The following is a 12,905-nucleotide window of genomic DNA, read 5'->3' on the forward strand; positions in this document are numbered from 1 at the left end:
TAAGGTAAGTAAGCAAGCAAAGCATTTAGCCATTATAAGATCCCATTATGTTGTTTCGTGTTTTATTTAACGATTTTTTCATATATAAACAGGGCTTGGTCGATTCTCAGCTTTCCGATCTGATTTCAACTTAAGATTACAATTTTGTAGCTTTTAAAATGGTTTTAAAAATTCGACAAAAAGGGATTTTACTTTGCATTTGACATTCGATGTGTCAAATCAGTACAGTTCGCTCGAGAAACTGTCAAATTTAGAAAATAGCGTATAGCGAAATCGTGTATATCGGGGAATACCTATACTCGACATTTGCACGTAAACTGTTATATCATTTTTTAAAATATGTTTCTCATCTTTTATCAAATTTTTCAACATCTCATAAATTTTGTCCATCACCGACATCCACTGTGACAGTGTGCGAGATGAGCTAACCTTGCGCTGCCCACGGACTTTGACAGATCTGACAGCATCGCAAATAAAATGTGACAGATTTGCGTGAAAAGGAGTCGCCTCGGCTGCCAATAATATAGTTGTTGTTATTAAAAGTACCGATTAATTGAAAGCTAATTCCTTTCTTTCCCCCCATTTGGTTGTCCTGTACGGATTGTACACAACCGCAGAACGTGCGGTTCGATTCTTTACCCCCGTCGGCCACAATTGCTTCTTGCACAGTCGGGGTGGAGAGGACGCGGCAGTGCGAGAGCAACAGCAGCAACAGCAGCAGCAGCAGCCACTCTATTAGCATAATTGGCCCGAAACACACAAGTGCATTTGTGAGCGAAGGGGAGTGTACGAGTGGCGGGGCAGCGATTGTTGGGTGGAGTAGGTACGTACGTACGGCAAAAGGGGCAATGGGATTATTAAAGAAAATTAGAAAATCGCTAGACGCGATCCGGGCTAGCTAGCGCGACTGCCCTCTACCACTCCCCGTTTTTGTGTGTTGCTGCTTCCCGTTATGATTAACTTTTTTTTTATTTGATTGCAGTGTATTCCCTCGTCTCGTGTTGATGCAGAACATTTTGCTACGATTTTCGCACTAGGCGGACTGGGCAGAATCGGACGGGCTTGACGGACGGACGCAAACCCACTCCCCTCCCTCAGTCTAACGCCCATATCGGAAGTGGAAGATATCGCGCGTTCATTTCGCGTGTACAGCGAACCGTAGGGGGTGGGTAAGGCAATGGAAATTTGCAACTTGGTGTTACAATTCTCCGGACCGTGTTGGGCATAACGTACCTTTTGGCGTGTGTTTATAGGTGTTAAACAACAAGGAACCGCAAAAGGCACCTCACCACCGCTGCACCATGGCATCCTTCGACGTGTACGATCGGTCGAGCTGGTACTTCGGGGCGATGTCACGCCAGGACGCAACCGATTTGCTGCTGAACGAGCGCGAAAGTGGCGTATTTCTGGTGCGCGACAGCACAACGATCGTGGGCGACTTTGTGCTGTGCGTGCGGGAAGACTCGAAAGTGAGCCACTACATCATCAACAAACTGCCATCGGGCGATGAGTGTTTCGTGTACCGGATCGGCGACCAGACCTTTGCCGACCTGCCGGATCTGCTGTCCTTCTACAAGCTGCACTATCTCGACACGACACCGCTGCGCCGGCCGATGGTGCGCCGGCTGGAGAAGGTCATTGGCAAGTTTGACTTCGACGGGAGCGATCCGGACGATCTGCCGTTCAAGAAGGGTGAGATACTGCACATCATAAGCAAGGACGAGGAGCAATGGTGGACGGCGCGGAACGGGGCGGGCCAAACGGGCCAGATACCGGTGCCGTACGTGACGCGATACGAGGAAAACATTATCGAGCGGCCAAATTCGGGTGGCGGTGGTGGCGGTGCTGGTCCGGGCCATCATCACCATCACCATGCGCATCCGGCGACCGGTGGTGGTGGTGGTGGTGGAATGCACCATTCGGAGAATTCGAACATTTTCAAATCGAACCTCAACCGGCAGCTGCCAGCACTGGCACGGGTTAAGCAGGAGCGCGTCCCGAACGCGTACGACGAGACGGCCCTGAAGCTGAGCGTCGGCGACGTTATAAAGGTGCTGAAGACGAACATCAACGGGCAGTGGGAGGGTGAGCTGAAGGGCAAGATTGGCCACTTCCCCTTCACGCACGTGGAGTTTATTGACGAGTGAACCGGCGAGGCTGTGCTAGCGGTGGTGGGGGAAAGGCCTACCCTCCCCCTTTACGTGCTGATAGAGCGACTTGACGCACAAACCATTATGTGTTAACCGTCTCCGTGAGTATGTGTGTATGTGTGTACCGCTTCGGTTACTTTTATTAATTTAACGGAATTTATGTTCTTTCGAAAAAAAAAAAACCGACCAGCGTTTCGGTTCGAAACAGATGTGAACCCCGTGACCCATCCGGGAGGGGTTTGGCGCCCCAGTTTTGGGGCTACCGGGGGTGCATGTCTGTGTGAGTGTATGCTGCTCTAAGTAACTATATTTAATGTGTACAGCTTTGTATTTAGTCCAGTTTTGTGTGTAAGTCAAAAACAAACAAAAAACCCACGAAGGCGCGTGATGTGAAAGGTAGAAGGGAGGCAGTAGTAGTAATGCGCCCACATCATCCTGTGTTGTACGTGAACGTTCCGAGTCATTCAGTTTAAGGTGATTTTAATTACAATTATAGGCTATAGTTATTATTTGTTAGTAGACCTTTTTTTTCTTTTCTTTTGTTGATGATGATGATTTGCGATTCCGAGGTAACAAACAACACAAATTCCAGGCAAATTTACAGTAGGTTTAGCTTAGCTGCGAGGGAAGAAGAAGAACCTCCTACTACTGTAGGTAGATAGGTGCGACGACACGCTTAGACACAACACAACAGCCTATATAGACGCGTAGGGTCATGACAAGAGAGGGGGAGGGGAGTTTTATTTACCAGCTTATTATATTACATTCAAATGTTCCCCTCTCGTTGCTGTTGTTGTGGTTGCAAACGGGTTTAATCCAGAGCACCCGAATCGATCGAACGCGAAAAGTCAACTATCGGGATGAAAGCGAAAAGAAACTCTGTAGAATTTAAGATTTAATTATTATACGTTTTTTAGTGGATGGGGGGGGGGCGGTAGGGGGGGGGAGTACAGAAACAGCAACATCAGGGACAGTCGTGTGTTAACATAACTCACGCACACTCAGGTCCACTCGTAGCGGACGAGAAGATCAACGATTGGCAAGATTTGGCTGGGAAAGGGAATATAAAAAAAAAACAGCAGTGACCAGTTAGCAGATAAATTAGCGGATATTTTCGGTTTTATAGCTTTTGTATGTACCGACCAAACAAGTAAAAAGCAGAAGGAGAGGAGAGGAGCAAGAAATATGCGTTGCAATAGGGGCACAAACACGGTAGGACAACAGATAACCGCATGGATACGATTAGCATATAGGTGTCCTTCAACTCTCTCTACCCTCTCTCTCTCTCTCTCTCTCTCTCTCTCTCTCTCTCTCTCTCTCTCTCTCTACCGTGGCCAAACGATCCCACCATTCGCAGGCACAATCGTATCGCACCGGCCACCCTGCGTTCCACGATCAAGTAGAGTAGCATGATTGCAGATCGCAGGGTTGTCTTTATTTTTAGTTGATTGTAGAGCAGGTGGAGATGGATGGCGATTCCCGAGTTGAATACTTTTCCTAATTATTATCGCATTGATCTCCTGCTCTCGAACGGCGGATGTATGTATGTATGCATCGGTTCGGGATGATCTTGAATGTTTTCCCAAATGCCCCTCACTTTCCCCGCTCTGTTTCTATTTTCGGCCCAGTCAACGAACGTCATTTCCCGGTAGATTAGGAGTGGTTCGATTTAAAAGTGTATAACAACCAAAAGCAAGTGAGAAACAGGTACCGGTATCGCTAAAACGAAACCTTTTGCCTAGCACTACTAGTGTGAGAGTGAGAAAAACAAACCACCCCATGATGATGATGATGATGGTCCCAGGCCGTAAACGAGCCCGTAGGTTGAGCCCTGACCTAGACGCGGGAAACTGTCACGAAACTGAAGCAATTTATTTTTATATTAGAAAACGTGTGTGTGCGTGTGTGTGTACGTGTGACGAAATGTAATGTAACGAAGACGAAGCGATAGCGTCCTGACAGGACAAGGATGGATACGAGGCAAGTAAGAAGAAGGGTAGAGATTTCTATGTTGAAGGCTGTACTAAAACACACAACACAACCCTTGAGTGTGTATCTCGGGGTGTGTGTGTGCGTTAGAAGTTGGATGTGATTCCAGGGGCTAGAAGCTAATAATGTTTCCTGCAAAGAGCCAAACCCAAGTAGAATGATGATGACGACACCAAAAAAAAAAAAAAAGAAAACCCCATATTACGATGTGTCAAAATGTGCAATATAATAAGAACTGCAAGCAAATCGAATCGAAACAGAACTTCCCCCGGGTTTGTTTTTGAGACGGAAGAACGAGTAGTAGCGTCGCCTATATAACGACTGTGGAAACGGTAACAACACGAGCCCGTAGGTGCAGTATAGATAGTATACACCAAAATAATAGTAAAGAAAGGAGTAATCCAGCAAAGAAAACAACCAGCAGCAGTAGCAGCAGCAGCAGATGAAAATCCCTCAACACCAACTCCCTTTCCCCCTGTGTGTTGCTAGTGGAGAGTTTGGGCGAATCCGAACCGACCAGCTAAAATAGAACCGACCGCGAGCGAAACAATCGCATACAGAATATATATTACGAAAACCAGAACAAACAAACAAAAATATTATATTTACCAACTACATAAGTAGCAGAAAAGAAAACAAAAGAAAAACAACCGGAAACAACCTACACATACACAAAGCGCAATATCCTATAAAATTTAACAAATAAAGCCAATGCAGACGAAAGAAACAAAAAAAAAAAACAAAAAAACGGTATCAATATTCAAACACATACTTTGCGAAACAATTTAGCTTGAAAAACAAACGAAATCACACACATAAAAAAAGATACAAAATCATAATCGAACAAGATAGGAACGATCCTCAAAGAAAAGAAAAAAACAGACAGCCAAATCTGCACATTTGTTCAAGGAAGAAAACAAAACCACAAAAAACGCGACAGTGTATGTATAACTCTCTATCTCCCTTCTCTCGGAACAGTTTTGGGGTTGTGTTTGCGAAATAAAAAAAAACAACATATATATAAATATAGTACGTAAGTCGAAGAAGCTGCAGAGGAGGAGAGGTCACCTATAAGTTATCCCTTAGAGCTCCTGGATGAGAAGTGAAAACCTAAACAAGAAAAGAAAAGAATAAAACGATGGCTTAGTAGAAGAGGAAACTATAGTGCATGTTAAGCATTAAGCGAAGAAGAAAAAAGGAAAGAAAAGAAAACAACAACATTCTCGAATGCAACAAAAGCATGTATTTGTATAAAAAGAGAAGAAGCGAGAACCAGCGACAGAAGAAAGGAAGGAAATATATAGTTCTTGTATTGTATCTTTGCAAAGTTAAATTGGGTTTTTCTTTCTATTAAAAACAAAATCGTCCGAACAGCAACAAAAGTTGTTTTGTTTGTTTTTGTTTTTATATTGTGAAAAATTCTGTTTTTACATACTTTTTTTTTTATTTAGGACTTTCTTTTATTTTCACTTTTCTCACATTCCACTAATATCCCGCCTAATCCAATCCGTCTCTTCCTGCTGCAAACTCTGGTGTGTAGTTTTGTTGTTTTGCATATTCTTATGTGTGAGTTTCTTTTTACTTTTCCCTTTCTTTCCTTTATTCCACTTTTTTGTTTGTTGTTTACTATTTACAGTTTGTTTTGTGTTAACAAACACTAACTTTCGCGGGTTTTGTTTTTATGTGTTCTTTCTTTCTTTGCGTTCCTTTCTTTCGCTTTTGCTTTACAACATTTAATACGCTCAAAATTCGCTAAGAAGTCTCTTCTACTAAACCTCAATTTCCCCGCCGAAAACAAAACTGGCAAGTGTGCTGTATGTGTGTGTTTTATGTGTGTTTTGTGGTTCGTTTTTTTTTGCTTATAACGGGAGGGGAAGGATTAGTGTTTATATTTACGAAACACGAACGCAGTACGAACTACACACAATAATAAAGAAAAAAAAACATAAAACAAAAATCAAAAAGCATTTTTGGGGCAGCAGCAAATAACACATGGAAAAATTGACCAAAAACAAAAAACACAAAACAAAAAAGACGATACAAGAAGGGAACGGGCAAACGGGGTTTGCATTGAAAAAGCAGAAAAGAAAAAGACGAAAATGTAGAGACAAATGAAAAGACGTAAAAGGGAAAAATCCCGCATTTTATCGCTCGGATTGCTAACTTTAGTAACAAATTAAATATCTTTCCCTTCGTCTAACGTGTATATGGTCTGCCCTTCCTTGGGATTTACAAACACACACACACACACAAACAAACATACATTCCCAAAAAAGAGGGGAGGGGGGGGGGGTGATAAAGGATTCCCCAGATTTCGTTGCTCATGAAATTGTTATCTACAGGTAGCACGCACACACACACACATACACCTCCTTTCCTTCGATCTACGCTCGATCTCGATCATTTTCTGGTGATCATAGGGAAAATGATAAACCATATCTCACACATTGGCAGTTTGTGCATGTGTCATGTGTGATACGATTGATGATTTTCCACTAAACTCTACAGTTAATCTAAATATATATGTGTGTGTGTGTGAGAGTGTTTTTGTTCGTTTTTCTTATTAAACTTTTCCCATTTTGTTTTACTTACACAAACAATAATACACATCTTGCAGCTTGCGGCGCTGGCTCGTTTTGTTTCTAACACACTAGCTTAGTTGGCCAAGCCCACTTACGGCTCCTAAGTCAGCTTCCCATTTCCTGGCCATTGGCTGGCTTATGTGTGTATTTTTCTTTAGGAACATTAATCCGTTCAGAGAGAGGGGGGTGGGGGTGGGTGGGTGAGGAAGGGGGGGTGGGGGGGGGGTGAGTAAAATCCTCATCTACTGCCTGGTGGTGGCGGGGAGGAGGGGGTTCGTATATAATGGAAGACACGCACGCAGTGATAAAAGTCAACCTCTCTCCACTCTCCAGTTTGTTTCGTTTTCTCGGCCGACTTTTCTCACTTCTCAAGAGCCTCTTTCTAGCGACGACACACACACACACAGCAGCAGCAGCAGCAGCAGCGTGCGGTACACATGTATCTCTCCCATATAAAGGTTTGCGTTCACTCGCTACACATCTTCCTCTAAATCCAATCGAAAGGATTTTTCGTCTTTTAACTAGCTTTGTATTCAAGTGTACGAAACGTTCACAAGCTGTCTGTGTCGTAATAAACTAAAGTTCTTTGGATATCTCTCTGTCTTTCTCTATCTCTCCAAGCTTCTCTGCTACCTGTCTTCAGAGCCTACTAAGGGAAGTAGGCTGTTTAGTGGGAAAACCAATTGGAATGTAATCGTTGTAGCTGTTTTCTTATAAGGAACCCAAACAAACCCAACCAGAGAGGAATGGACATTGGAAAAGCAAACAAGGTTGTGTAATTTTAGCTTTTTTTTTTGTTTTTAGAAAATTCGTTACGAGTTCTTGGCTTCTTATCTGGTTGATACGATCCTTTATGTACATGACGTATTTGATCTAGGAGAAAAGAACAGCAATGGTCGTCGAAACGGATGGAACGAACTTGTCCGGACATCCGTATTCGCAAAGCATTGAGTATACTTCACAAGTAGTACACTAACCCTGGTATACCGTAATACTTGAGAGCTCCCATGTTGAGCACGGCTACACACACACACACACAGCTCGATTTCCCTATTCGTATCTCAAACCCTTATCACCTACGTCAGGAGCTACTATTACTACTACTATTACTACCTCAAACTGTGACTATATTAGCGCTAAGAGCATCTTACCACCTAAACAGATACTACACATAATCCTGCAAATATCGTATATATACTTACTACCCTTCTTTGCTTCTACTTCTCTCTCTCTCTCTCTCTCTCTTCTTTATTACACCTTCTGTGTTGGGATACTGTTGATATGTTGCCCCCCTCCACAGTAGCAGCCGAAATCCTGGTCCCTGCTTCAGTGCAGGTAGCTTTGCGGTGCTCGTTCCACCGGGGAAGGTGGGGATGGCCAACCAAGCGCTCGCTCGACCACCACCACCGGTCATTCCTGCTTGATGCTCCCGCTGTGATGATGGAGCGATAGGTGAGGTGCATAGTGGTGTCCTCCTCCACCACCACCACCACCACCACCACCGGATGTGGCAGACGAAGGTGAGGACAGTCCGGGCACGAGCCCGGCCGGGAATAGCTCTCCACTGGCGGACGAGTGCGTCGGACTGTCCATACCGTTCGGTGGGTTTATTCGCTTCTCCTTCTGCCGCCGGTTGCAGAACCACACGCGCACCACCTCCTTCTCCATGCACAGGTTGTCGGCGAGGGTGGAAATCTCTTCGCTCGTCGGTTTGCAGTTGACGAGGAACGCTTTCTCCAGCGCCACGCGCACGGACGTTTCGATCGAGGTGCGCTTCTTGCGCCGCCGGCCCATCGTTTCCGGCGTGGCCATCGTGTTGGAGAGGGCGGCGGGGCTGAAGATGCGTCTGAGGAAGAGAGAGAGAGGAGAGTGTTTGATTAGAGGTGATTAAGGTAATAGTTGGAATGGCAACACCAGCTTACCCGCCCGGGTTGGAGATGCTACTGTCCGCGTCCTCGAGCCACTTCTGCAGCAGCGGCTTTAGCTTGCACATGTTCTTGAAGCTCAGGTTGAGGGCCTCGAACCGGGAGATGGTGGTTTGCGAGAAGTCATTTCCGTACAGCTTGCCCATCGCCAGCCCCACATCGCCCTGCGTGAAGCCGAGCTTTATCCGGCGCTGCTTGAACGTTTTGGCGAACTGTTCCAGCTCCTCCAGATCGGTCGTTTCTTCGGGCGACGGTTCGAGGGCACGTGGCGCGGCGGAATGCTTCTGGAGTTGGGGTGTGTGAGCACCCGAGCCGGGCGTGGAGGGGGTTAGTATGCCGCCCACGTTTAGCTGGCTTACGTTCGGCGGTGTCGTCTGGCTTGCACCGAGCATGGCGCCCGTTTGGGTGGAGTGGTGATGGAGTCCCGGGCTGCCGGAGGGACTGTGCAGTGGAGAGCTGGTGGCGGTCGCGCCCGGTGTCGGCGTGGAGCTGGTCGGTTTCAGCTGCTGCTGCTTCTGGAGGGCCTGCAGCTGGGCAACGGCCTGCTGGACCTGGAGAAGATGAAGGAGAGAGAGAGTGTGTTATAAGGATACAATTAGAGGGGAGGAGTAAAAGAGAGGCGAAAAGCCATGCAACGGAAGCCAAGTGACCTGCATCGAAGTTCGAGACACGGTCTGTCCTTCGCTGACGATGACGGCGGCACTCCCATTGCTGGTGGGCTGCTTGGTGGCACAATCCGTGCCGGGCGTTGGGGAAAAGCTTAGACTTAGCTGTTCCGCAGGTTAAGTGCAAGCATTCCAGAGAGAACAGAGAGAACAAAGAGAGAGAGATACAGAGCTGTACTACACAAGAACAGCACTCGCCTTGTTTCTCCTCTAAAAGGACATTCTAGACAACTGCTACGTACCTGATTCTGCATGAGAAACTGAGCGGCGGCCTGCGCTTGGGCCGTGGCTGCGGCGGCAGCATTCCCGTTCGCACTCGCTGCTCCTCCCTGTACCTGCAGCAGCATGTACTGCTGGAGCTGCTGCTGGAGGGATGCTTGCTGGGCTTGCAGGGCCTGCTGGAGCATGCCGATGTCTTGTCCGGAAAGGCCGGCCAGTCCACCGAGTCCGAGCTGGTTCTGCAGGAACAGTGAGCTGAGGGGCAGATGGTTTTGTAGGGCGGCCAGGGCGACTCCCAGCCCACCACCCGGCACGGCACTGGAGGCGGGTGGTGAGGGTGTCCGTCGCGATGAATCTGTGATCTAGTGGGAGCGAGAGAGAGAGAGAGAGAGAACATTAGTAAAGAGCGTCTAGAGATGAGAGTGAATTGCGCGTTGCGTCGCTTACTAGATTGAGTGGCGTGGTTCGTTCCGGACGCTCGTTTGGAATAGGGCTGCTGAGGTGCTCGCGGTCGCTGCCATCGTCACGGTCGCTGTCAATGTCGTCTGGAGAAAAAGGGAAGAAAAGGAAGAAAGAAAACGCACATTATTAACACACCTTGTGTGAAAGTGTGACCTAGTTTAAGGCACTCAAAATACAATAAACGCCCAAGAGAGGACCTTGGAAGAGGTGATGGTGGTGTAAAAAGGGGATTTGACTTCCTTAAATCCCCTTTCTCTATTAGGGATGAAAAATTACATCATTAAGACGGATTCCGGACGTGGGGAAGTGCACGAAGAAGCGTGTTGTTGTGTTAAGACTTGTCAAGGACACGAGACTTTATTGTACAAAAAGGTGTTGCAGCCTCTGAAGAGGGTTTTTAGAACTCAGTGCAGCAAAAAAAAAAAAAAGGTAATCAAAACAGTTGTACTTTCTTCCTGCTACAACTGTTCGGTCCCTGGCTGTGTGTGTGTGTGTATGTGTGTGTGTGTTCCACCTCATTTGTGGAAGGACCAATCGGCACTGGCACAACAGTGGCAGCACAATGGCGAAAAGCCGTTTGATGCGACATATTGGATGCTGGAACCCCTTTCCCAAAAAGGGCCCTTGCTACACCAAAGGACACCACCGTGGTACGAAATGCTTTCCCCGTGCTGCTGGTAGGGGTTCGTCACCCCTTTTTCCTTACTCTTTCACAAACGTTCACCATTCTCCACTACTGCTACCAAACGCTCCCTTGCTATTTTGTGCACATATTTGAAAATAAATCTATGTGCAATGCACAAACTGTACTGCGCGCGTCGCCGCACAGGAGGGAAGGATCGGTACGGCATTAAACAATATAACAAGGGCGTAACAAGCCGTAGAAACAACGGTGCAACGTTTGAAGGCTCGCCTGGAAAGCGACAAGTTCAAGGGTAGCCGTACTGTTGTTTCTAAGGAAATGACGACGTTTTATGACGACGACAGCAGCGGCCATCGGTTCTCGAGGTGCGTCGCAGCAGGGACAGCGGCAGCAGCAGCAGCAGCAGCAGCAGGTCGCCTCATCGTTGTCCGAGGTCAGTTGATGTAACGGTTGGAAGGTAACGCATTTTTATAAGCTCTGTAATTTCTTTTTCTCCCCGAAACTAGGTCATATTTATATAGAGCAGAATGGTGAAATTACGTGAAATATACAACCCGAAGGCAATATAGTTCCGAATCACTAAACGCAAGGCTAAAAACCCGCTGTAAACGAAAAACTGACCCGCAAAAGGCGACGAACCCTCATAATCATCAAGTGAAACACAACAATAATGATTTATACAATAAAACGGCAATAAAAATCAAGTTTCAAGTATTTCAAAATCCTCGAGAGATAGAGAGAGATTTATGGTTAGATGTGAGTAGGTGCACGGAACCGTCATCATCGTGGTGGTGGTGGATGGACAAAATGCACGAACAAATCACACAACTGTGCTCAATGTTCAATGTTCAATTTAATAAAATACAAAAAAAAAACTGTACACTAAAAATTGTGGAAGAAAAGTGGGGTTCAAAAGTTTAAACTGAAACGAGCACGGCACACACGCTGACAGTGACAACGGTTTGGTAGTATTGGCCCCGGCGATATCGGGACAAATCAACGGTATTGTTGTGTCAATTATCCCAAAAACCGTCCCGCGATCGAAGGGAATGAAGCAGGAGAAGCAGAAGCCGATGATGATACCATGCCACGTTGGAAGTAGTGTGGGTTGTGTTGCTTTTGTTGCTGGCAAACACAACCCTTTCTGCTTGCGTTCTAAACCACCAAGCCAAAGAAGAGGAGGGGTGTAAATTAAAAATTATATCGTGAATTATGGGTTTCACAGACGCCTCCTCCCTGAAGGTTCTCCCTTTCCCCGGTGCTATCGATAGCACGATCGCGTGTGCGCACCGAGGGAGGAACAACACATACTGAAACACATAATTGATTACTGTTGCAGGGCCCGAAATGGCGCAATTGTGAGACGATGAGGCTGTGTGTGTGTGTGTATGTCATCGAGAAGCCCGGAGAAATTGGTGCTGCTGCTGCCCGTAAACAATCGTTTGCAAACGCGACAGAACTTCGGCAGGGTTTGATTGATCAGCCATCTCGCTGCCATGCACGCGCAAGCAATGTGCAACGAGAAAGGGTTGCCGACGCCACCACCACCACCACCATGTGCCACCCATGCAGCAATTAGGAAGGAAGGGCGTCAAAAGGACCGTTTAGAAGGCAGCAAAAATTAAAACTGTAAATTTATGACACAATAAAAATGGATACCCTTCCCGCCATTCCCGAAAAAAAAATAATCAGGGAAATTTGGGATGTGTTTTTTGTTATCCTTCCCTAAGCACCATAACTAGAAGCTACATGGTGAATGTGCTTTTTTTGGAAGTTATTTCCCCATTTGTTGTGAAAATTCAACGCATCCCTGTGATTGCTGCCGGGGTGCGCTGCTGCAACAAATTGCATGAAATTTGTTCTAACGCATAAAATGGTGAATGATTGATTCTTTTTTCTGTTGCTGTTTCGCTACAACGACAACGCGATGTGTGTGTGCGGGTTCGTTGTTCTGTGCTCTGGCTGCCTTCACGTTGTCCGCGTTACACAAAACATAACGGAGGTTTTAACTTCTGTACTTAAGTAGTAGTGATCGATGTAACGGCTGATGACGGCGTCCCGATAAACTGTCCCCATCCTCTATGTGCTCCCTTTTGCGCAGAGACTGTGAGAGCAGGAATGGGAAGAAATGCAGCACCGAGCGAGCAAAAGGAGGTCTTACCATATTCGGTTTCAGGGTTGGGAATGTCGGCTCGTGTGTGTGTGTGAGTGTCTGTTTTCCCCCTTTTTCTTGCATGCATTTAACAGCCATTGGCTTTGGTTTTACCGAC

At 46.4% G+C, this 12,905-nt stretch overlaps 2 protein-coding genes across 11 annotated transcripts in view; one reads left to right on the forward strand and one right to left on the reverse strand.

Moving 5' to 3' along the window:
- The first annotated feature begins 460 nt into the window (after positions 1-460).
- On the forward strand, positions 461-3,085 carry LOC121597894 (adapter molecule Crk). The gene is made up of 3 exons (XM_041924170.1): positions 461-823; positions 983-1,165; positions 1,254-3,085. The coding sequence occupies exon 3, from the start codon at positions 1,302-1,304 to the stop codon at positions 2,145-2,147; it is 846 nt and encodes a 281-aa protein (XP_041780104.1). The 5' UTR covers positions 461-823; positions 983-1,165; positions 1,254-1,301; the 3' UTR covers positions 2,148-3,085.
- Positions 3,086-7,941: 4,856 nt separating this feature from the next.
- The window catches only part of LOC121597887, a 121,639-nt gene continuing 116,675 nt past the window's right edge, over positions 7,942-12,905 (reverse strand). For 9 of the 10 annotated variants that reach the window (XM_041924153.1, XM_041924151.1, XM_041924160.1 and 6 more), the window contains 5 exons: positions 9,978-10,075; positions 9,554-9,892; positions 9,297-9,416; positions 8,644-9,197; positions 7,942-8,567 (listed from right to left, as the gene is read on the reverse strand). In XM_041924153.1, the coding sequence (XP_041780087.1) occupies positions 8,132-8,567; positions 8,644-9,197; positions 9,297-9,416; positions 9,554-9,892; positions 9,978-10,075 (1,547 nt within the window). In that variant the 3' untranslated portion in view covers positions 7,942-8,131. The remainder of the gene's footprint in view (positions 8,568-8,643; positions 9,198-9,296; positions 9,417-9,553; positions 9,893-9,977; positions 10,076-12,905) is intronic. The other variant, XM_041924158.1, reaches the window with a different exon arrangement.

This window comes from Anopheles merus, chromosome 3R (genome assembly GCF_017562075.2).
Source record: "Anopheles merus strain MAF chromosome 3R, AmerM5.1, whole genome shotgun sequence".
Lineage (NCBI taxonomy): Eukaryota > Metazoa > Arthropoda > Insecta > Diptera > Culicidae > Anopheles > Anopheles merus.

What these genes read in the sequence shown, in the direction of transcription:
- LOC121597894 (XM_041924170.1), top strand. Translation starts at nt 1,302, where the DNA reads ATGGCATCCTTCGACGTGTACGATCGGTCGAGCTGGTACTTCGGGGCG.